Raw genomic sequence first — 22,611 nt, forward strand, 5'->3', positions numbered from 1 at the left:
TGCTGAGGATTACATACTGCTGTATTGTAACTTGTGCTGGCACTGAATCGGGTGAGCTTGCAGGTTGGGTTATGCTGTAGCTTTGCTGCTGTAGCGTGTGTGCCCGGAGGGAGACATCAGTGCTCTGAAACCCCAGTAGCCTGTGTGGTGTGATACCACCTGTATATTTTTGTCTCCTGGACTTTCAAGAGCAGTGAAATCATGATAGCACTAAAGCTCCTGGTGCTTCTTCAGTTCTAAAGATATATATTTGAGCTGCACAAACTTGTTATTTTCCATGTGTTTTCTTTCTCTATATATAATATAGAGAAAGGGAAAAAAAAACACTTGCCATGCTGGTGATGTGCTTCATGTTGATAAAACTGTGCCCATGATGTAAAAATAATAGGCATAAGGCGGGGAAAATCCATCTTGATGGCTTCGGTAAGCATTTAAACTCCCCGTTGCTTCTGTTACAATGTGCAGGGAGGTCTGATGGAGCTGAAATACTGTCCTGGGTCAGACCTAATGAAGCATTTCTGTCCTGCCACATGCTTCAGGCAAGCCAGTTAAACTTAGTGCCTCTCTCCTGTAAGCTGGAAATGCCATAAGGGAATTTGGAAGGGTTATTCAGCTGTAGTCTGCAAGGTGCTTTGAGATCATTTGGCAAAACGGCCATGTGAAAACTCAGGCTTGGTGTCTGGCACATTGCAGTGTGGGCACATCTTTGCTGTCATGGTCCTCTGATGGTGGCAGAGGGTGGCTGCTGGTTTCGGTGTCTTTTCTCATGGGAGTGTGCTGTGTGGTACCTTCTTTCACTTGCTTGCAAAGCCACCTTCAGCCAGCCTCCTAAAACACTTGGGACTGAGAAAAGCATTTCTTTTCACATCAGAAACAAGCATCTTTTTATTAACAGTGTGCTTTTCTTTGGAAAACAACCCTGAATTTAGGTCGTGCCTTCATCTCTTCAGCATTGCAAACAGAACCTCCACACCATTGCAAAGGCTTGTTTGGTTTTGGCTTTTCTCTTTCACAGCTGCAGTGATTGAAAGACATCTGGATCTATTCCCCTCCATCCAGCTCACCTGGATGGTGACTGAGGAGAGCTCCTGCTCTGACCTATGCGGCTACTGTGCCTGTGCTAGATGTTTGCTTTCTATAAGAAGACAGTGGCCGAACTGGTAGGGGTTAATCCGTTGCTTGTCATTTTACATAGTCAGGCTCCATGTCTTGTCCTTTACTGCCAAGGGTAAAGGTAGGTTGTATAACCCATCAAGGCTGCCCATTTGCACTCCTTTTTAACATCTAAATAAGGTAGGTGAGCACATCTGGGAATTACCAGCACATCTCTGTTACCGCCCTGAGCACGTTTACTGTTTCAGAAAGAAATCTTGACCGTTTATACTGAATGGCATTTTGTGTAAGCATTGTAGATAAGAAAAAGAAAGGAATTGGAGGGGCAGTGCTGCCGTTAGTTATTGTTCTCTTCTCCCACATGGATTGATAATGAGTGTTTCTGCCTCATTTAGTCAACAGATATATGTGGGAGTGTATGCATGTGTCTACTACCCTTGCTTGAATAAATTTCGCTTTTATTTATTTTTGTACTATTTTACAGTCTTTTAAAAACTGACATTAAGGAGAAGATGTTTTGATTGGGCAACTGGGTGGCTCCTAGGGCACAGGATGGGCTGCAGCAGTCTCCTCCACCCTTAATAAAAAGCTCTACTATGGCTGTCAACTGCTTGTAACTATTCTCACACGTTCTCATTTCCGAGATTGTGCATCTGGGGGGCTGACAACTTTCTCTTCTGAACTGGACGGGAGTTTGGTGGCTGGGACTCTTGGGTCTTCTGCTATTTTTGTCCATTTGTGAAGTGTTGATAATACTTGGCGCTCTCGTAGGGCTGTCATGAGCACAGCAGGCTTGATTTGGCACTGAGAAAATGCAGAGAATCCTCTATGATATTCTTGGGAACAGTACTGTTCTGGCAGCCTCCAAAATTGCCAATTGCTTGTAAGACATTAAAAAAAAAATCAGTGATGCTGGGGGGAACAGGAAGGAGAGGGACAGAACTGGGTAGTTGCTGAGCTCCAGGTGTGTGCTGAATTTTGTGGGAGTACTTTCCAAACTTTTAGTTGTGCAATGTCATGGTAAAAAGTGCAGCTGGTCTCTGTATCGTGTAAAAGACACATCATGAAGATGTTAAGGGTAAGTGATGGACTGTGAGGAGTTACGGGGCTTGATAGTGTTCTGATGCAAAAAATTTGAACTAGATGGGGTGGCCTGGCTCCCCCTAAGGTGTTCTCTGTGTGGCCTTGAACTTCCAAAGTCTTGGTGAGGGGGTAGGAATCGGTTGTGTAAGGTTGGTGCCTCCTCTGGTGAACAGGACACAGCTGCTTCTGAGGTAACTGTAAGAAAGTAGACAGGAACGTGATGTGTGCATTGGGGAAGTTTCTTTTTACTACTGTTTCTTCTTTCTACTGCTCAGCAAGGAGAGGGCATGTGTCTTCCAGCACAAGCTTGTGAAATGCTGCTTTTTATTCTTTTTAAATGTGTGTGAATGAAAACATCTTGCATGCTTGCATTAATGTAATTTTCTTGTGCACGCATATTTTCTTGCATGCATGCACACACGCGCTAGAACCTCTCTTTCACAGAACAGAAAATAGGTAGATTTTGTGACTATTTTTTATTTCTAAGGGATCTTTCTGAATTGCTAGTTTTGTCACAGGAGCACCACCAAATGGTAGTGGCCTATGTTTTCAGAAGTGGCTAACAATGGGAAGAGCCTCATTCCAGGAGATGGCTTGAAAAATCCTCTAAGCTGCCTCATTTTTTTTTGAGGCTGTTTTCATAATAAACATTGAGTGTCTGGGCTCCTAAAAATCAGGCTAGTGTGATGTGTCAAGATGGGCAAGTAAGATGTCTTGTGGTATCTGGAAACTCGACTAGCCTCCTAAAGGAGGTGCAAGGGGGAGATGGCCATTCACTTGCAAATGCATAGATACTCACACCTCTAATGTGTCTACTTTCAACTGCATTGTGTCCATTTATTTGAGAAGATAAAACAAGGAAAATGAACTGCAAAGACAGGGCTGTTCCTTTGTGACCTCAAGGAAATGGTTCTTAGAGATCTGACTTTAGGTCTTTCCTTACTTTTGCAAAGTGCCCATACTCTCAGCCCCTCTTATATTAGGTGATAAAGCATGTGTTACCTGGTGAAGCTCCTGGAGGTCATGAAAGTGATTCCTCTTCGAGTGTTTAAAATCCTTATTGCGAATCCTGCCCAGGGGCTATTCTATGGGCAGCTGTTCCGTGCCCTTCCAGCCAGTGGTTTGACATTTCTCAGCTGTGACAGATGAACTTGTGGCTGAAAAGCTATTGCTGAGGACTATTACATTCCAAGGTGTGATGTGGCAGCTTTGTGGTCCTGGTTGCTAGATTGTTTTCTCTGAGTACATTTACTTGTTAAGCAATCTTCTGATGACGTTCAGGATCCTTTTTCACATGCTGATAGATGGTGTGAGCAAGGTGCAATGGTTGCACCTCTTTCTAGAGAAGAAACTTGGTGCCCCCCTTGGTTTGAACTTGCTGAGATGGGATGGCATCAGCAGGAGAAGTGGAAAGTGCTATTTCTTATTGGGTTTACCCTTGGACTGGGATTGAAGAACTGGGTTTTAGTTTTGGTTCTGCCCCTTACTTTTCTGGATGACTCGGCTGACGTCAGCTCCTCTCCCTGTGGTTTAACTCTCGCTATTTAACTGTGCAGTTTGCTCTGGAAAAATATGCTATACGAGAGCTAGGTGTTAATGACTAGCTCTAGGAATAGAAGAGTCCCTGACTCGGTGATGAATATAATAACCTTAGATTACAGCATAGCATGGTAATGGGCACTGAGGGCCTTGTAATTATTAGTGTCACATTTGCTTTCTGACTGAGATGTTCTTAAGTCAAATTTTATTTCAACCAGCAAGTAAATCTTTATTTTTATTCTTTCAAATGAGAAAAGTTTTTCATGCTTAGTACTAAATTATTGTTGGGTTAAAAACCAATCAGGAAACACAGGATTGTGCTGAGTACAGCAGTACCTGTGTTTTAACTACGTGAAACTCAAAACAGTTCCTCTTTGCTTGAATCTAGTATACAGGCTGGAGGAGTGAAAGCTGTGAGTGTGACAGAATTACTGAAGAGTGATAGCAGCAGGAAGTTTTGACTTCCTCATTTATGACACACAGAAGGGAATGGTCTGTGGGTTTTTTTCCCTTTCTTTTAAAATAATTTTCAAGCTTAGTGCTTACTGAGGACTGGGTCCCATTCAGGGTCTGTTCTCTCAGTCCAGCATTTGAACGTCAGGTCTCCAGAGCTCCTTGTTCCTTTGGATGGCTTTGATTTCTTTCCAGTTCTTTTTGTCGTTGACTTGCAGTGCTCCCACCCACTGCTGACTGGTACGATTCTTGAGCAGGCCCTTACCACTGTTGCTTCTGGTCCTCTGTTCGCCTCTTGAGTAAATCTGTAGTCCTGAGGTACTATCAGGATAGCTTAACAGGACCCTTCTCTCTGCTTTGCACCCATTTGCAGTACGAATGCTTTTGTAATTGTCAAAGAAGAGACAGTGCCTTGAGGTTTGTGACCCTGCCTGAGCCTTTCAGAATGAATTACGGCCTTTCATCTACTCAAAGGGTCACGTTCCCTTTGTAATTGCACTGAAGTGACTTTCCACTACATTTGGTACATGCATGCAGACATGCCATAATTTGTTCTGTAAGACACAGCCTCCCCATAATTACAAGGAGTATGTAAGCTTGCCTGCCTCAAACATGGCATTAGGGTACTCTCTCTCATTAAATCAACATAAATCTTTTGACGTAGTCTCGTTGGTTCCCTGCCGTGTTTTCTCCCTCAAGTAAAGAACAGAATTTGTTTCTGAGCGAAAGCTCACTCTGTTTGGATCATTCTCTTTGTTGGCCATACTGGTGCAAACAGGAGGTTAGCTTACATAGACGCATGACATTACTCTCTTGTAACACAAATATGAGTGCTGGAATTACGTGATAGGGGACCTGTGTTCAGTGCCCCGTCCCTCCCAGAAGCCTGGAGTATGTTGTGTAGGAAACGCAGACCTCCTTGAGCCTGTGAGGTGTTCTGTTCGACTGCCTACAACTTTGGATGGTCTTATTGCTCCCAGGAGATCCAGGGTTTTCTTCTCATCCCTCACTTTGAATTCTTCAGTGAACAGTTCCCTAAAAATGCTCCAGTGGATGTGTGGGTACCCTATGGCCAGTTTTTAGCCTCCTGCTGTGTTTTCCAGGTTGCTTCCTTTGGACCTAAGGGCTGTCTGGAGGCCAGGTTGGGTATGACCAGGCTGCGTTTTTTCTTGAGGCCTCTTAGAACTTTGATCTCAATGGTGTCTTTGATAAAGAGTTTTATAAACTGCCCAGTTGTTTTCTGTAGGGTGGGTTCAGTTGCAACATGTGGTTAAAAAATGGGAGCCCTTGCTTTCTTTGGACAAGATTAACTCTTGGTGTAATTTCAAATGATTTTTGGTAGTTATACCTGCGTTCAATTTCGGTCAGTGTGATAGCAGCTGGAGGCAATATTTTTTATTTATATGTGGGTAGAATTTGCTCACGAACTCCATGCTGCTACAAAAATTTTCCCTGTAAATCCTCTAAACTATTTGCACTAATCCTCATTAGCATATTCTGTGCGTTTCTATCATTTGCTTTTGTCTGTTGCTGTGTTTTTCTTGTACCTAAGAAAGCCTTAAAGTAGGAATTCTGGAATAGAAAAGGGCTTGTAAGAAGATTGCAGATTACTGTTGGTTTTCTAGTGGCTACTCTTTTCATTGCTGTGTTAATGAAGAGACTTAATGAGCAAGTTTGACTCCAGGGCAAGGCTGAGTGCTGCTCTGAACAGCAGTTTCCATTTAGGGTTCCTTTGAAACGAAGCATTTACTAACCTGCCAGCTTTTATTTTTGTTTATTTGTGCCTGCTGCATTCATCAGGGCATGGTAAAGGGTACAGTCACACAAAGGACTGCCTGAAGACTTCTGGAGACTGAAAGTGATGCACTCAGAGCAGCTACTAAAGCTATTTTGGATATTAATGCCTAAATGTAGAAGTGGCATGATCCCTCCCCTCTCCTTTGACCTTCTCTTTTAGGCATGTGCATTCAACCAAACCCCACCACCCTGTCTCCTGAGACTCTGATAGGATCTAGAGAATGTTTTCTAACAGAGCGACATACATGTTGGTGAGGGTATGCGGCACCTGTAACATGGCATTCTGTGTGTGCTGTGCTTAGCTGTTTGCTTCAGCGGGGTATTTGCATTGCTAACGCTTTCACTAGAGAGTGTGGAGTTTCACGCCTTCTCTCCCCTTTCTCTTTCAGGTCCAGGCCTGTTTGCTTCTCCAGAAGGTTCTGCTACTTCGTGAACTGAAGTTCTTCGTGACAGAGGAGGAGTGGGAGGAATTGATCAGAGAAAGCATCAGCCAAGTGACAGTGGTAACAAGCTTCAACATGTTAAATGTATAGATAGCACCTAATGGGTGCTGCTTTTACTAGTGTGGTGCTCATTCTCAGAGCTGGAGTCTGCGGTTGTGCTCGGCTTAACTGATCTTAGAGGGGTTGTGCCTGCTTGCACCAGGTCTGAGTAGTGTCCGCCAGGATTACAGCATTCTTCTAACACCGCTGTTCAGGTCTATTTTCACAGGGTGTAAGAGACATGGCTGGTACGGCTCCATGGTGCCTGTGTATGGATTCAAGAGACAGAGCTTGAGTTTTAGGGAATACACTCACACAGATCAATTTAAGGTGGTTTTAAAAAATAAGTTTTGAGTTGAAAGGTGTTGTGAACATTTACTTAATTTCAGAAAATGTTATGGAAGTTCTATATTTGAATGAATTTCAGGCCAAAGGCCAAAGAGGTAATGCTGAGGTGCACTAGACTTCTGACTCTTGGTGCGTTCCAGGCCTTCTGGACCAGATTCCCTTGCTAATATTGTTTATCAGGGAAACCTTAAAATACATTGGAAAATAATTTGTACAGAAAAAACAGTGACAGAAATTGCAGGGCTCCTGACTCAGTGGCAAGTTTGGATGGTACCTGAAGGCAGTTTTTGGGTGCAGCTATTATGTAGGAGGTGATCTGTGGGACAGGAGACCGAAGAAGCAAATGCCATTCAATTATATTCTTGTGGATTGATGTGGGGGGAACCAAGCAGCCAAGTGAATGTTATGATGTGGTGACTAAACTTGATGACATGGGAGATTCCAGTCTTGGTGTTCCTATGTAACTGTAGTATTGACCTCTTTCTAAGTGTAGCTTGCATTCTTTACTTACTTCTTTAAATGCTGGTTCCATGGTAATTTAGGCCATTCTCTAATTTAGCATGCTGGACCAGAACAATTAGCTCTGTTTTCTTTTGTCAAGGAGGGACAAAATCTAAGCAAGTTTAAATCAAGGAGTTTTGGAGGTGCTGTTTATAATTCTTGAGGAAGCAGGTAATCCTGGGTTTCGTTAAATAGCTTCTATTTAATGATTACATCAGGAATCCAATGGGTGGAGTTAAGTATGATTTTATTTTCCAGCTACATAAAACAACACCACTCCTTCCAACCTGGTCATCGCCATGTTTCTCTCGAGCAGCTGGATACCTGCAGGACTCAGTCATTCACTGGGAAACCACAAACGTTTACAATGCCTTTATGTTGTTCTTGTCAGGGAAAGTTTAGCAACTTGCAACCCATCCAGTATTTTAATGAGCTTTGCTACCAAAGCTTCCTCAGTGCCTCTCATTTCTGTGGTCATCTGTGTTTAAAGAAAAATTCCTGGGAAATACTGGCTGTTTGGGCTGTCCAAGGTATACCCTGCAGGCGGGAGGCCTCCCATACTATTAACTGACAGTGGCATATAGGTGCAAGTTCTCTTTTTGACCTGAAAAAGCCCTGACAACATTTTTAGACATGAAGTTTTTTATTGTCCTACCTCTAGCTGAAAGGTCTGCGTTTGCTGTCATTGGCCATTTCTGCCACCATTCCCCACAAATAGCTGTTTTTAGAGGAAAAAATGATAACGCAGAATTTTATACCTCTCTTTGACCCAGGGAGAAGTCTGAAATAACCTGGGAGGGCCAACGCTTTGACTCTACTGACATGCGCTTGTAGTTACAGCAGCGTTACTGTTTGCAAGGAAGCTGTCAGCTGAAGGCTTTGCTACGCTCTCTGTGTCCCTGGTCAGATTTGCAGCTGCTGTGGGGCTGGTAGCTCTTGGAAGCACAGGATTGCCATGGCAGGTGTAAGGCTGTGTGAGAGGGAAGGCTGCTATCTCCTGGTGCCTGCTGTCTCATCCTGTCTTGCCTCAGCGATTGCACTGCGTACCTGCAGATCACTTGGTGAGGGGCAGGAAGCCTGGGATGGTTTTAGGCAGTGATATGTGCTGGAACTGGCAAAGAAGCAATGCGAGAAAACTGCCGTCTTGGATATCGTTGAATTATATGTGTAAAACTAAGAGGCAGATGAGGGAGAATGAATGGCCAGGAACTTTAAGTGAAGAGACAGCTTCCTGAAATAGCAGCTCTGGCTGCTGGAAGGCAATGGCTCTTGTGCTTACATAAGCTAACTTGACCTTATTTGTTCCCAAAATGTTTAAGCAAGCTTATAAAACATATATCACAGTCATGAAGGATTCATGTTTGCCATCTCCTTACTGTCAGTGAGGGAAGTCTTGATACCCTAGCGGGTACTTTAGAGTTGACATGTTCCTGTGAGAGGCTTGCTTGCTGTTGGTGCTCTTGGCTTGTTCTGCTGGGTCACCTGGGCCTTGCCCACAAGCTGTGGGGCTGCCTCGTGAGCTGGTTTGTATTGGACAGAGAGCAAAGGTAAGGAAGCAGAGAAACAGCTCTGGCACAGCTTTAGCCTCCCTGGTCTTAGTTACTTCAAACAAAGAGAACCTTGCTATGGTTGTTCAAGTTTATTCTAACATTGGGAGTCTAGACAACTCGGTTGTGTTTACAGTACAAAGAAATAAAGTTGCTTCATATTGTAAACGACAGAGCTGCCTGAGATGCTAGAGCATTTTCTTCCTCTTCAAGAGCTTTGTTCTTTTATCAGTAGGTCTCAAAGCGCTTTACAAAGGAAATTTAAACCAATGAGTTGTTGAGGTAATGAAGAAAGTATTTTGCAGAAACCCAAGAGCTAATGTATTTAGTTCACTAAAGTCGTTCACCCTGTTTTACAGATGACACACTTGGCTGGGAGCTGAGCCAGGAATTAAACTTGAGTCTCCTGAGCCATCCCAGAGACCCTCTTTCTGCAAGGACAATCTGACCATTTCTTAACTTGGCTTCAGAACATCCCACTGTGTTGGATAGCAATCTCTGTCCCCATGTTTTCTAAGGAGGATGTGGATTGTTTTGAGTTCAGACTGCCCGGAGGCACGCAACGAGGCCAGTGGCAGAACCCGAGAGGCCTGAGTTCCCCGTTGCATGCAGGGACCTGTTGCATAGATTTGGTTGAGGGATCTCCATAGGGTTGCTGCTAAGGCTCACACGGTCTTTTTGACTCTATCAATCGCCTCTCAGTTTGGCCTTTCAGCTCTTCCAGTTGCCGTTGTGGGCACATTTTGGTGTTTGTTGCCTGTGTTAGATATATTTCTGTTTTCTTTCTGATATGTTACAAAATTGCTGTCTTGGCTTTGGAGTGATCTTGAAGCCCTGCCAATTTTTTAGTAACTCACTGACAGATTTGGGGCAGGAAGCTCCAGGATCTGAATACATAGTTTCATTACCTTTCCATGTCATCCCTTTCCCAGGGACTGGCTTGCCCTCCTGAACTGAGGTGCTTTGTGTATCTCCCAAATTGTAGCTGAAACTGTCAGTTACAATGTGAAAGTTGGGGAAGTGGGAAAGAATTTTGAGGAATATTCCAGAAAACGAAGATTTTCATGTCTGAACTGCTTCAAAACAAAACAGCCCTCAGAAAACTGTTGTTAAAACTGCTTTCTCTGGCTTGTACGCAGCAGTTCCCTGAGGGTTTCCTTTGCCTGTCTTCTGTAGTAAGTATATCGTAGGAAGGGCCCAGCTTTACTAGTGGTCTTTTCCTTTGCTTGTTTTGTCAATGTTGTAAGGGACGGGCAGAGCAGGTAGTGTTCAGGTTGGCTTTTGAAACCAAAATGGGATCAAGGCATCCTGGAACATAAAAAATGCTCACAGAATCTGATACCCAAGTTCAGTGTGAGACCATAGCACTCTGGGTCACCAGTATTGGAGACTTTCAGACAAATATACACATAACCCTAATGAGACACATGTGATGCCTCCTTCCACTTAGGTGGTTACGTGAACTTGGACTGGGCAGGCAACCGTGTTTCTGTAGAAAGGCATGAATGTAGACAGACAGGGGATTACAAGGCCTGTGCATGGGACGGTGAATATATATTGAGAGTTACTGTATGCTCTCTGAAGATGTTTATTGTATGGCATTAGAGGATTTTGTTGCTATTGTGTTGTTCAGCTAGGGATTTAAAATAACTAGCTGGAGCCACGCTGACATACTATGTATAGCCTTCCAGTGTAGACATACCCTTCGCTTCTGAAGGGCATCACATTTGATTATCAGTGTCTTAATTTGCAGGGAGATAAATTATTAATAGTGACTTCATCAAATCTCTAAAAAAGCCAATCTTCAATTTTTTTCTTGAAGATTGCCTGAACTTTTATCTGTCCGTCTTTATAAAATCTTAATTCATTGCCCTTTCTCAGCCTCTTAGCTTGTAAAATGAGGCCAGTAGTGATTTAACTGATATCTTTGACGTGTTTTCAGAGTACCGGATGTCTCTGTGGAGAATTCATTCCCTCAGCTGTCCTGTATGGTTTTTCCCTGCTGCATTTTCATATGGTCTACAGAAAAAAGAAATCAGATCTTTACACTTGGGAAAGCGTTGACATTTTCTGTGAGAATGGCTTCTGGGTTTTTGGGCTCCTCCCTCTAATAACAGCCAAAATAAACATTGAAAAAAATGCCCTTTAGTTATACTCTTCAGCATGTGGGTCTGCTTCGTTCCCTACCTGGCCTCTCTGTCTCGGTCAGGGACAAGCAGAAACGTGGTGGTTCCCTTCCATTTATGAGCATTTCTTGATGACTTGTTTCTGCTGGAGGTGCAAGGAAAAAAGTTTTGAACACTTATGCTTTAAGTCTTCAGAAGCATAGAGAACGGAGGGAGGAGGGACTGTCAGTGCTTTCTTGCCTCCTTTTAGTGCTCCTGGCGGCAGCTGCTGAGCTGTTCAGGTGGGTGGTGTGAGAACCTCTCCTTGTGTGCTTGTGTATCTTGCGTACATGGAGTTGGAAATGGATCTGCCTCTGTGGAGAGATGGAAACTGCTGTGGAGAGGCATACTTTTCCCTCCTCCCTTCTTTCTTTTCCATGATTTAGCCCTAAGTTCTAGCTTGGGTTCTTCTATTGTATAGTGAATCTTGTCATAAAAGGAAGTATTTGGGGGTGGCTTTTCTAGGGTTTGGGAAGCTCAGAGCTGATTCCTGGCTCTGTCATGGTCTGGGTGACTCAGTCATGTTACTTGGCCTCTCTGAGCCCCTGTGAAATGGAGGGAATGATGCTGGCTTACCTCTTACTTCTCAGGAGAAATGTGAGCGTAATTACAGATGAGGCGAGGGTGCTTACGTTGGATAATAACAGGAGCTATAAGCATGCAGAATACTAAAATACTTCATTTGGTTGTCAGTTTGTTATTAGCCTCTAAATAGCAGAGGAAGGCTGTGCCCCTCCCAGGCCTCTCCTCTTACCTGTATGTGGACATGGGAAATCTGCTTTGGCTCAGGTAAAGGGCACGCTCTAGTAGGGCCCCAAACCCACTTGTTGGGCCCCCCGGGTGTGACTCCACCTCGGGGACCTGAGCCACAACGGCAGCAAAATGCCAGGTTGTGCCTTTGCTCTGGGACCCCGCATGCGGCATGGAGCTAGGGCAAAGCTTTAGCTTTCAGAGCCAACGTGAAAGCAGTCAGTGTGCGAAGATCAGACCTCTGAAGCGCTTTCTCATCCTGACTGTGGACGTTCAGCAGAGTGGAAATTTTGCTGAACTATTTGCTGCTGGAGAGTAGAGTTTACCTTGGCAACCTTGGGCTGTGCCAGGGGGTGTTAGGTCGTGCAGGGTGGGTGGAGGTATGTGTTTTGCAGAAAAGGCACTTGGCACTGTATTCAGCCATGAATCTGCACATTTATCCATCAGCATCAGGTCTGTTATGGGGGAGGAGGGGGAAGGATGGAGATAGCGCAGCGTGTGGAAAGAATGCAGGTTGGCCAGGCTTCTCCAGCTCACAGAGCAGTGATGGATCTGTCAGGCTGATCCCACGGAGGGGAAGGGCTGTTTGTTTTCAACAACGAAATGGGCTGAAGGACGTGCTGGGAATGCGTAAATATTAAATGGTGTTCAAACTTCCAGCTAGGAAATGTGCTCCTCTGCACTCTTGAGATACTGCTGGGCTAAGTGTGTCCCCCACTGTGATACCTGTGAAAGGGGAAGAGGTGCAGGCAGGCTGAGATTGCAGGTGCGTGTGAATGTGGAGGCTTCCAGAAAGATTGCCTGGCTCCGTATAACAGCATATTGCCATCTCCCTTGCAGGGAAAGCTGGGCAGCGGCTGGGATGCTGACTTTGGCTCCAGATGCACACGCACCACTTTTTGCTGTGTGCATGTTTCAGGGGAGTCTTGGGCTTAGACTAAAATCCTGTCTGGGAAACTGAGGCATGGAGCTGTGTGGTTGACACCTCTTTCTAGTTGCCAGCCCTCTGTCCTGCTTGTATGACTGAGTTGCTGCAGGTATTCGCCTCCTGTGTACTGACAAACTTGTTTTGTACTTTGTGAAGATGAAGGAATGCTGTGAAGTGCAATGAGAGATGGAACGAAGGTTGGATCCTGCAGTAGTTGGGACGCCCCCATGTGTGGTGCAGCAATTCGGAATATAAGAAAAACCACTCATTGATAAGATGCTGGGGGTGTGCAGTTCTTGTAGAAATCCTAGAAGCAGAGAACTTTGGATCCAGGAGTGCCATCCACCAGAAACAGCCAGAGGCTTTTGGAAGCGGTGTGTTTGACATAACAAGAGAAAACCGTCTCTGCCAGCTGCATCCATGTAGGGTGAGGCAGGAACTGTACTGCTATATTGGCTTGAGATGAGATGGGAGTTCCAGCTGTGAAAACTGCCTCCATATTTTTTCCTTTTGGAAAATGACCTGCCCAGATCTGCTGACAGCTCAGATGTACAGGCATGATTAACCGTCACAGGTATTGCTGAGCTGGAACTGGAACTGAGATTCCTTGTAAAGTGGGACTGGCTGTTACTGAAGCAACAGAGTAAGAAAAGCAGAAAATGGGAGAAAACCAACATAATTGGCAAGTGATGCAAGTGTGGCTGTTGAATATAAGCCACGTGGTCTCTCTGCTTTTAGTACGAGTGATTGGGTTATGTGACTCTTCGGTCATAAAGCTTTCAGCGGGCAGGGGAGGGGAGAGCTGGGTACCTTTGGGAACAGCGCATGGCAGAGAATTGCAGATCAGGTGGTCAGGCGAGTTCTGCTGGGTTTTCCCTTAAGCCTCCACCGCTGACCTGTAGCATAGCTGGAAGCAAAACCCCGGCTTTGTGCCTCAGTCTCGCTATGTAAAATGGAGATATGTGCCAACCTTTCGCAAGTCTTTTGTGATCTTATCAGTGTTTGAGGCTCTCCTAAGGATGCTGCCAGTGACTGAAATACTTTTCTTTTTAAAGCGTGTTTGCCGTGTGTTGCAGTTTGCCATTTGTTACATAATAGCTTGTGCTTTAATTTTATGATTGTATTGTATGCATTCCCCAGATGAAGTCATGGTAGGCCTGTAAAAGGATTGACCTATGCGACTGGGGTGGCAGTGCTAATTTCATCTTTCAGACAGCTGAGTGAGGGAGCAGACCAAAGCAATCTGCTGTGCGAGCCCATTATGTACAGGCAGTGGTTGGTACCTTACAAATACTTGGGAAAGCTGCTTTTGAGGTTTGGACCCAGTTCCCATTGAAGGGACTTGGATTTCATTCCTTGGGAGCAGTTCCCCAAGGCTTGCCAGCAGCCCCAGTCCAAAGCCAGTTTCTTTTTACGTAACCAGAGCTCAGCACGTCTGTGTTGATGTGGCATGCTAACACAAATCCCGTGGAAGCAAACGCTCTGCTGTGCACACTCCCTGCTAAGGGAGGACGAGAGTGAAGCAATGCATGCGTGACAGAAGGTACCGTCTCGTGTAATGCGTAATGGGAAGCACTCTGAGGCAGTGGGGATAGGGTAATAAATGACACTGATTTGAGCAGGAATTCGACTCAATTGGCTGTCTCAACCATACCACACCCAGAGGTGCTGGCGGTTTTGTGCTCTTTGGAGTGAATTTCTCTTATGCGCTTTGTAGCAGAAGGGAAAGGATGCATATTGAGAAACAGCGAGACTTTATCTGAATCCAGCTTCCTTAAAGCCAATCCATTCTGCTTTTGGACTAGAGAAAACTGTGTGTTCTGTAAGGATTCATTATCTGCTGCTGCTTTGCTGCTCCTTTGGCTTCTCCACCCACCCCTACCCTCTTCCTTGTTCCTTCCTCATCTTTGAGAGCTGTTTAAATGATCCATTTCAGTAGGGAGCTATTTGTTTGCAGAGCACCTAAATTGTACTGGATTGCTTCTGGCTATTTATGCTGGTGGAATGGTGCTTGTGTTTCCAGATTCATGCAAAACACTGCTTTTAATATAGACGCTTAGCCTGACAGCGCTGATGTCGCTAGCCCAGTGATATCTTCCATCTCCAGCTGGGCAAGCCACCCTTTTCGTTCTACAGGTCTGCGTGAATTTGGTTGGGCTCCCCAAACTAGACGCGTATCCCAATTGCCAAGCACCTGGAAACTGCTTGCAGGCTTCGGAAAATCAGCCCCTCAGATGTTGTTCAGAGCTGCAGGACTTTTCTGCTGACTTCAGTAGGATTTGCTTCAAACCCTTCAAAGCATCAGGGCAATTCTGAGAAGTAGGGACGGCAGCAAGACCAGGGTCAAGCCAGCACAATTTAAGTGCAGTCATCTACATCACTCATCTACAGGGAAGAGAAAATGCAATTTGTTTCTAACACCTTCTTAATTCCAAAATGTTTGTATATTAAAAAGGTGAAATGACAGTTGATTGCACCGTGGCTCCTTCTCACAGTACTGCCCTGATTCCTCCCGTCCTGAAGAGCTGACAAGCCATATGGATTTTCTCTCACTGTGAACTTGTACGCAACTTAGCAAAATAGGGATCTCAGCTTAATAGCCTCTCTCTTTAACCACAAGTAATGGCTGTTAGAGTGGCAATATCTTGTTCTTCAAATTGCAAAGAAAATGTTTATGCAAATCAGTCTGTTTTGTTTTCATTATTGATTTGCTGATCATCATCATTATTATTATTATTGCTATTAATTGTGGTAAGCCTAATAAATGGAGCGTGTGTGGCCTGTGGGGTGTTATATCCTACATGTGAAGGTATATATATTTTTTTTTTTAATCCACACCCTATATTTGTTTCTCATTTTACCTGAGAGACTTCAGAGCTGCTGAATTGTATGACCTTGTAGGTTAATGACAGCTCTGGAATAGAGTTGCAGTGCATCTATATCAGGAGAGAGTAATTAGCAAGTTATTGATAGTCCGATGAAGTTGGGGCATGAATTCCAGCCAGCAGAACATGGTGGCTTTCTAATACAGGGCTTGAGTGGACCACCCCAGTCAGGAAATAACGGTATCTTTATCATTTAGAAAAGATACTCCCAGGGTGTGGAGTCTGTACAGGATAATTCTACTTGAAGGCTACTGTTCCTGCAGATATGTTATCTGGTCTCCCCACTTTTTCTGCTGCAAGTGTTCCATATGCTCTTGCTGGCCATCATTATTTTTCTGTTGTGGGCATCATTAGTGAAAGAGCTTGTTTTGGGGAACAAATGTCTTCTGTCTATGAGGATTTTTACTTTATTTGCCAGCTTTATGCTGTTGTAGATGGAGAATAGTCCTTAAAATTCCTTCCGGTCTGAATGGAGCAAAAGCAATAGATGGTCTGGTAGGAGAGATTGCACCCGGAGAACTACGACCTTCCACGCTGGGCACAGGTTTGGAGCAGGGGCTTGTCAGCGATGCCCATTGGCTGGTTTGGCACGTTCAAATTCCAAGCAAAGACGGGCTTGGCCACGCGTGCAGCCTCTTCTAGAGAAATGGGCTGTAATGGGGCACACCACTGTCTACAATAAGCTTGTCCCTGCAAATCCTATCTCATACTGGTGTAATCCATGCAAGCTGCGGGGCTTGCTGTGGTGTGTGCACCCACACAGAAATACAGTGGGGAAGAAAACTGCCGGGTAAGTGGGGCTGCGAGGAGCAGCTGCAGGCAGAGGATCAGTGCCCCTGAGTCCCTGGGCCACCTCTGATGCAGCTGCCTTTTTATGGCTATTTTCTGCCCTTCTCCACTTGTAAATAACTCTGGCTTTTATTTGACCTGTCTTTGGAGTGATTTTCCTCTAAGCCAGACCTTTCAGTGTCTCGGAAACCCTGCAGCACATAAAGGGTACACAAAGGGATGAGATTTTTCTCTCAGTCATTTCAGCGAATTTAAGCTTGATTGACAAGCCCCGTTCTAATGCTGGCAACTGGGATTTCCTAGGCGTAAGTGTTAATGGATTTTTGCATTAGCACTTTACGTGTAAATCCCAGTTTCTGCAGCTGAGTAGCTGTTGTCCCTCAGGTGAGGCCGTTGTCTGGCAGCCTCCTGGCCTTTCCAGGGTGGGGGCGGATATTGTCTTTCCTCTTTTTCTCCAGGAGGCAGCAACACGGCTCCAGTTGTGTTTTAGCTTAGAAACTAGGGAGAGCAGCAGGGTTGTGCCTTTGTGCTATGCTTGCTTTTATTTTGTCCTGTTGTTTCTTAATTACCCTGGGCATCAGCAGCTTCCACCCTGTACCCTCCTGAGCATTTCCAGAGGTTGGTGGGTTTTGTGTTCCAGAGTTATTTTGGTGACAGGTTAATCCCGCCAGTCGTTACTCATCTTCTGCTTTCTCCTGAGAAGAGTGATTTGTTTTCCTATTTAATGTGTGCTGCTTCTCCATCTCCCCATTTAATTTGCAGAGTTTGAAAATGGTTGGCAAGCTTATCATGAAGGCTGAGAAAGAGAAGGTTGCCAAGAGCTTGGAGCTGTTGAACTTTCTCCTCAAAACTGTGACAGAGCAGGTGAGTGTGTGACCCGATGAGTGGCAAACGGCTCGTCTGAATACCACCAAGGCCTCTTCTACACGTCACACTTGGATTTTACCTTGTGACTGCTCCATCGCTGCATCCCACCTCATTTCTTACCGAAGGTACCCCTGGAGGGAATGCTTAGCTGCATTTGGGGATGGAAAAGCCCTCATGTCTGAAGGAGTGATCCATAGCTCTTGTGAGCTGATCTCCAAGAACTTGTTGAAGGATTTGTGCAGTGTTCCACAAATGCATTTGGCATCTTGTTTCTTATCAGCAGAAATATGGCCTGGGATACAGTGAGGGTGAGCTGGGTTTTGTCCCAGGTGATTGCTCTGTCCTCTCCACTGAACTCCAGAGATTTTTAGCTTCCAGAAATTGAGACTCAGAAGCTTTGTGAGTGGGAGTGAAGCTTTGTTTTGGGGCTTTGTTTTCCCTAATTAAAAATGTCTTTTTTGAACATGAGAAGATTTTCTATAGGTGACAGAATAAGTCTCCAACATGGTCTTATTTACTGGAGCAAAGTAACACAGGCAGCAGAATTGCTGAGGCCCAGTTTCCTACTGATAAGCACTGAGCTCACACCACAGCCTGTTTCTTTGTGAAGACCTAATAGGAAAGTGGGTGGAGGAGAGAGATTATTTCCAAGGTTCTTGTAGGAACTGAATAGCCTTCGAGATGCCCTGTTCTATCTGGTTTTACTGAAATTATCTAGTGGGTTACGGAAGCTGTAGAGGCAGCCAGAGGTAGCTTGATTGTGTCCTTTAGTAACCAGACTGAAAATGCTGCTGCTTTTCTTCTAGATAGGTGCATAGTCATGTGTCTTCTTCCCCCTGCTCCCAGCCAAGGGCTAGAAAGGAAGGCGGACCAAAGGACCTTTCAGTCTTTTCTGCCAGTACAGTTCTAGCTGTTAGACTCATGCCTCCATGCTAGAGATCCAGTTCTCAAGCAAACCCCATACCTGATGGTGTGGTGTGACTCGCCAGTTTTTGCCCCCAGATTGAAGTGGTGTTGCAGGTGGGCTCAGGGCAGCAGCTTGGAGAAGCTGGGCAGGATTGGTTACTCCTGCCGTAGTCATCTGCTGAGGGTAGCCCATGCCCTGCTGCCGTGAGTGCCCCTTCAGATTGTCTGTTTGTACTTTGCCTCTTGCAGAAGCTGCGTGTGAAGTTGACGGAGTTGGAAAAAGTGCTGGTGGCTCTGAACCAGCCAGAAGGCACTGGGAATTCGGCACGTCTCGACTCTCTCTACTGGAACGTCATGCGCTGGCTGAATTATACGTACGTATGCTTGGCACTCTGGCTTCTTGGCGTGCCTGGGGGGACTGCCTACCTGTCCTACTTGTCTTCATTGATGTGGGGAAGTAGGAAGAGAAGGGAAGTCAAGGCACTGAGCTCAGGCTGGAGCTTGAGTTAAATGGACCTCCTGGGTTGGTGAGGTTGAAACGCTTGTTGTTTTGCATGTTTGGAATGCTAGGCTCATTGTTCCAGGTGCTTACATGCTTAGGATTGGTCCTTGATGGGAAAGGATTGTAACGGGATGTTCGAGTCTTGCCAGCAGAGGTAAGACAGCTGATCACCCAAGCATAGAGAGCCTGCTTCCAGCAGTCCCAAGTGGTGGCCTGGTTTAAGAGCCGTCGCCAAAGTTGCAGAGAAATTTCTAGGCTAGGATGAGTCACTGAGCTCCTACCACATCACTATGGATTGATTCTGCAAATGTGAGGCTGGAGGGTATGAGTAGCTGTCCTGGGAGGTGACTGGATACCAGAGAGTACATGCCAGGACCTTCAATCCTCTCCAGTGATTTTTGGGCTCCTTCAGTGTCTGGATCCCCAGCCTTATGCTTGGAGTAGTTGCCTTGCAGCTCTGAAAGCTGGGGACCATTCAGGGTTTATGCTTTAGTGCTCCTGTGTTAAAGGGCAACTGGATTTGACTTTTGGTCCAGGGAAAAAAAACCAAAAAACTGTAGGGTCTTTTTTTCCTTTTTATCAATAGCTTGCAATCAGAACTTTTGTTTCCCCTTCCTGCTGGCAGTATTTAGTCAGACACACAGCATTAGAGAATGCTGATGACTGGGAGCTGTGATCCCAGTGTGTGGGTGGCCTGGTCTGTGGTATCTCAGCCCAGCAAGAGGCTCTGAGGGAAATGCTTGCATGTGGCTCACTGCTCATGAGAGGGCTCACAGGCAGGGAGTAATCGTGCTAGGCAGCTGAAGCTCCTGTGGCCCCTTATAACGCTTTGAATGGGCTTGCATAGCCCAGTGGCCTCACCTAGCCCTACGACACAGCCCCCGGCCCTTTCCCAGTCTCACACGGGTCCCCTGGCATTGTACCGCCAGTGCTGGCACAAGGATAGGACTTGGCTTAGGAGCTAGCAGAGACTGCAGCTAGGAGGGGAATTGCTCAGGTACGAAACGCTGAGCTTGTGCCCGCTGTCTGAGGAAGGGATTGGGGTCCAGGGTGCAGCCTGCCATCACTGTTGGTGCCATCTTGCTGTGACATGCAGAGATCTTTATGTGGGTGAGTTGGAACAAGCCTACAGCAGCTGTGGTTTGTGCACAGGATCCTGGTGGAGGTGCTGAGAGGGAAGTGCTAAATCAGATTGTCAGAATAGCGTTTTTCCACTCTGAAGAGACGCAGCTTGAAAAACTCTCCAAAAAGCTTCACATTGAAGACCAGGACATGGAATTAGAGCCTGGTTCCTTTTCAGGACTCCTCTCTGGGGACTGAGCTGGTGCAGAGCAGCATAGACTGGGTGGTGGTGAAGCTGCTGACGGGCAATGTCAGAGAACAGCAGCAGCCGTGGCTGTCTTGCATGCGTACAGAGGCTGCCTAGATGAGACTGAACGGTCTGGTGGGGGTTCTTGACAGAAGACCTCTTGGGATTGTTAGCACAGTGAAGGCCCTGCTGGGCCTGTCACTTTGGACAGACAGACAGTGTCTCAGTAGCCTTGCATGGGCCTACAGGCGGGTGTGCTTGAGAAGGTGGTAAGTACAGCGTTACTGGTCTGTGGAATGGGGATTCTTCCTCAAGTCTCCATGTGCTGCCTTGCGTCCTGGTCTGGCTCCCACTGTTCGTTTAACCAGTCCCTGTGCAGACTGAGGACCACCTCCAGGGATAACGCTCATCCTTGCAGCATGCCTGTGCTTCCTGCACCTTTCTTGTGCTTCTGCCTGTTCGCGGACTGCCTGTAGCATGGATCATACTGCTCCCTGTCTGTAAACTAAGTTGCTCTTGATTTTTGGCGTTTTCTCCGCAGGAAGCCCAAGAAAGAGAAGCCGTGGCTGTCTTGCATGCGTACAGAGGCTGCCTAGATGAGACTGAACGGTCTGGTGGGGGTTCTTGACAGAAGACCTCTTGGGATTGTTAGCACAGTGAAGGCCCTGCTGGGCCTGTCACTTTGGACAGACAGACAGTGTCTCAGTAGCCTTGCATGGGCCTACAGGCGGGTGTGCTTGAGAAGGTGGTAAGTACAGCGTTACTGGTCTGTGGAATGGGGATTCTTCCTCAAGTCTCCATGTGCTGCCTTGCGTCCTGGTCTGGCTCCCACTGTTCGTTTAACCAGTCCCTGTGCAGACTGAGGACCACCTCCAGGGATAACGCTCATCCTTGCAGCATGCCTGTGCTTCCTGCACCTTTCTTGTGCTTCTGCCTGTTCGCGGACTGCCTGTAGCATGGATCATACTGCTCCCTGTCTGTAAACTAAGTTGCTCTTGATTTTTGGCGTTTTCTCCGCAGGAAGCCCAAGAAAGAGAAGATGGCCAATAAGCCTGTGCAGGAAGCAGAGCCACTTAAGCGGAAGAAGAAAGGCTTCCTGCCAGAGACCAAGAAACGCAAGAATCGCAAGAAAGGCATCCAGGAGAATGGGGTAGCACCAGTAGCTAATGAAGATGGAGAACCAGCAGCTCCAGAGGAGCAGCCCCTGGGAACAGAAACCCCTAAGCAGAAGAAAGGCCTCGTGCCCAGTGGCAGCAAACACAAGAATCGGAACAGAGGGGTCGGGGAGAATGCAGTGGCAATGGTGGGCAGTGGAGAGGAAGCTGCTAATGGAGGAGATGCTGTGGCTGACAAGAAGAAGAAGAAGAAAAAGAAGAAGAATATGAACAGAAAAAGAAAAGGTGATGCAGGCAATGAAGCCGAGCAGGTTCCAGCTGCAAAGAAAACCAAGGGGAGTGTCAGCCAGGAGACCCAGCAGAAGCAGGGCAAAGCCAACCAGCAGAAGCAGGGCAAAGCCAACCAGCAGAAGCAGGGCAAAGTCAAGAAGAAAAGAAAAGAGAAAAAAACTCCAGTGTTGCAGGAGTAAACTCCATAGACTCACCCAGGCTAGTGTGGCTCAGAGGACTTTTATCTTTTATAACTATAGTTTTTATGTCCTCCATGACTTTAAATAAACCTTCCATGATGCTGAGCTCTGAAGCTGCGGGTCTGACTTATGTGGAGGGTTCAGCCTAGAGCACAGGGAGCTTCAGGAGGTCACATTCCCTCCAGGCTCCTGTAGATGCTTACTCTCTCTTCTGTGGCAGTGCCAAAGAGCCTGTGCTTGGGAGCACAGACTCCTGTCTCCATGATTTCCCAAGGCAGAAGCGAGAGGCTTGTTTGGATTTCCTGGGGAGCTGCGGTAGGTGTGCTGGCAGTGCTGAGTTGTGCGGTCAAGCCCTGTGGGCAGTTCAGAAGTAACTCCTAAAGGCACATTTCTCTCCTGCCCAGGCCCAGCAGTACTCACAGCTTTTCCAGTCTGGGGAATGCCTGGGGTTAAATGGGCTTGCACATGCATATTCTGGGGTCAAATATATCCAGTTTGGCCACTCAGGCCATTGCTAACTACCATGATCTGGTTTCTGGCCTTTTTGCTGCTGGGTGCAGGAGGGGTGATAGCCCCCGTGGTAGCACAGGGACATCAATAAAACAGTGAAACAATTTAAATGTTTGGTTGATTTGCCAGTCTGCCGGGCCAGCAGGCTCTGTGCAGCCAGGCAGGGCTTACAACAGTCTGTGAAGGTGACTGCTTGGAATTGCATCTGCTTATGTATCGCCAGGCTCCTGAATGCCAAGAATGCCATCACCCCTTTGGAAAGGCCAGGACTGGGGTGTCTGATGTGTTGGGTACCTGGTTCTTGTTCAGAGCCGAGTCTCAAAGTGCTTGAAACCCTGCTCATGTTGTAGTTTCCTCTGAAGCCTCCTCCCTCCTTTCCTCACCCCCACCTGCTGACCACCTTGCTCCTGGAGGCCAGGTGTGGGGTGGTGGCTGGCCGTGACCCTGTGTTGGAGGAAGCAGTCCCCATGAAGGCCCAGGTGCTCCTCTTCCTGCAGAGGAGTTTGGTGCTGGCTCCTGTCAGAAGCAGGTGGCTGGAGCAGGGCTGTTCCT

General features: G+C 46.4%; 1 protein-coding gene across 1 annotated transcript in view; it reads left to right on the plus strand.

Moving 5' to 3' along the window:
* Positions 1–22,611, plus strand: part of MYBBP1A (MYB binding protein 1a) — a 65,772-nt gene that overhangs the window by 42,653 nt on the left and 508 nt on the right. Inside the window, exons 24-27 of the mRNA XM_035900527.1 lie at positions 6,375–6,488; positions 17,143–17,244; positions 18,403–18,527; positions 20,985–21,496. Coding sequence (XP_035756420.1) covers positions 6,375–6,488; positions 17,143–17,244; positions 18,403–18,527; positions 20,985–21,496 — 853 coding nt within the window. The remainder of the gene's footprint in view (positions 1–6,374; positions 6,489–17,142; positions 17,245–18,402; positions 18,528–20,984; positions 21,497–22,611) is intronic.

This window comes from Egretta garzetta, unplaced genomic scaffold (genome assembly GCF_000687185.1).
Source record: "Egretta garzetta isolate BGI_Z169 unplaced genomic scaffold, ASM68718v1 scaffold108, whole genome shotgun sequence".
In the NCBI taxonomy this organism is placed as follows: Eukaryota; Metazoa; Chordata; class Aves; order Pelecaniformes; family Ardeidae; genus Egretta; species Egretta garzetta.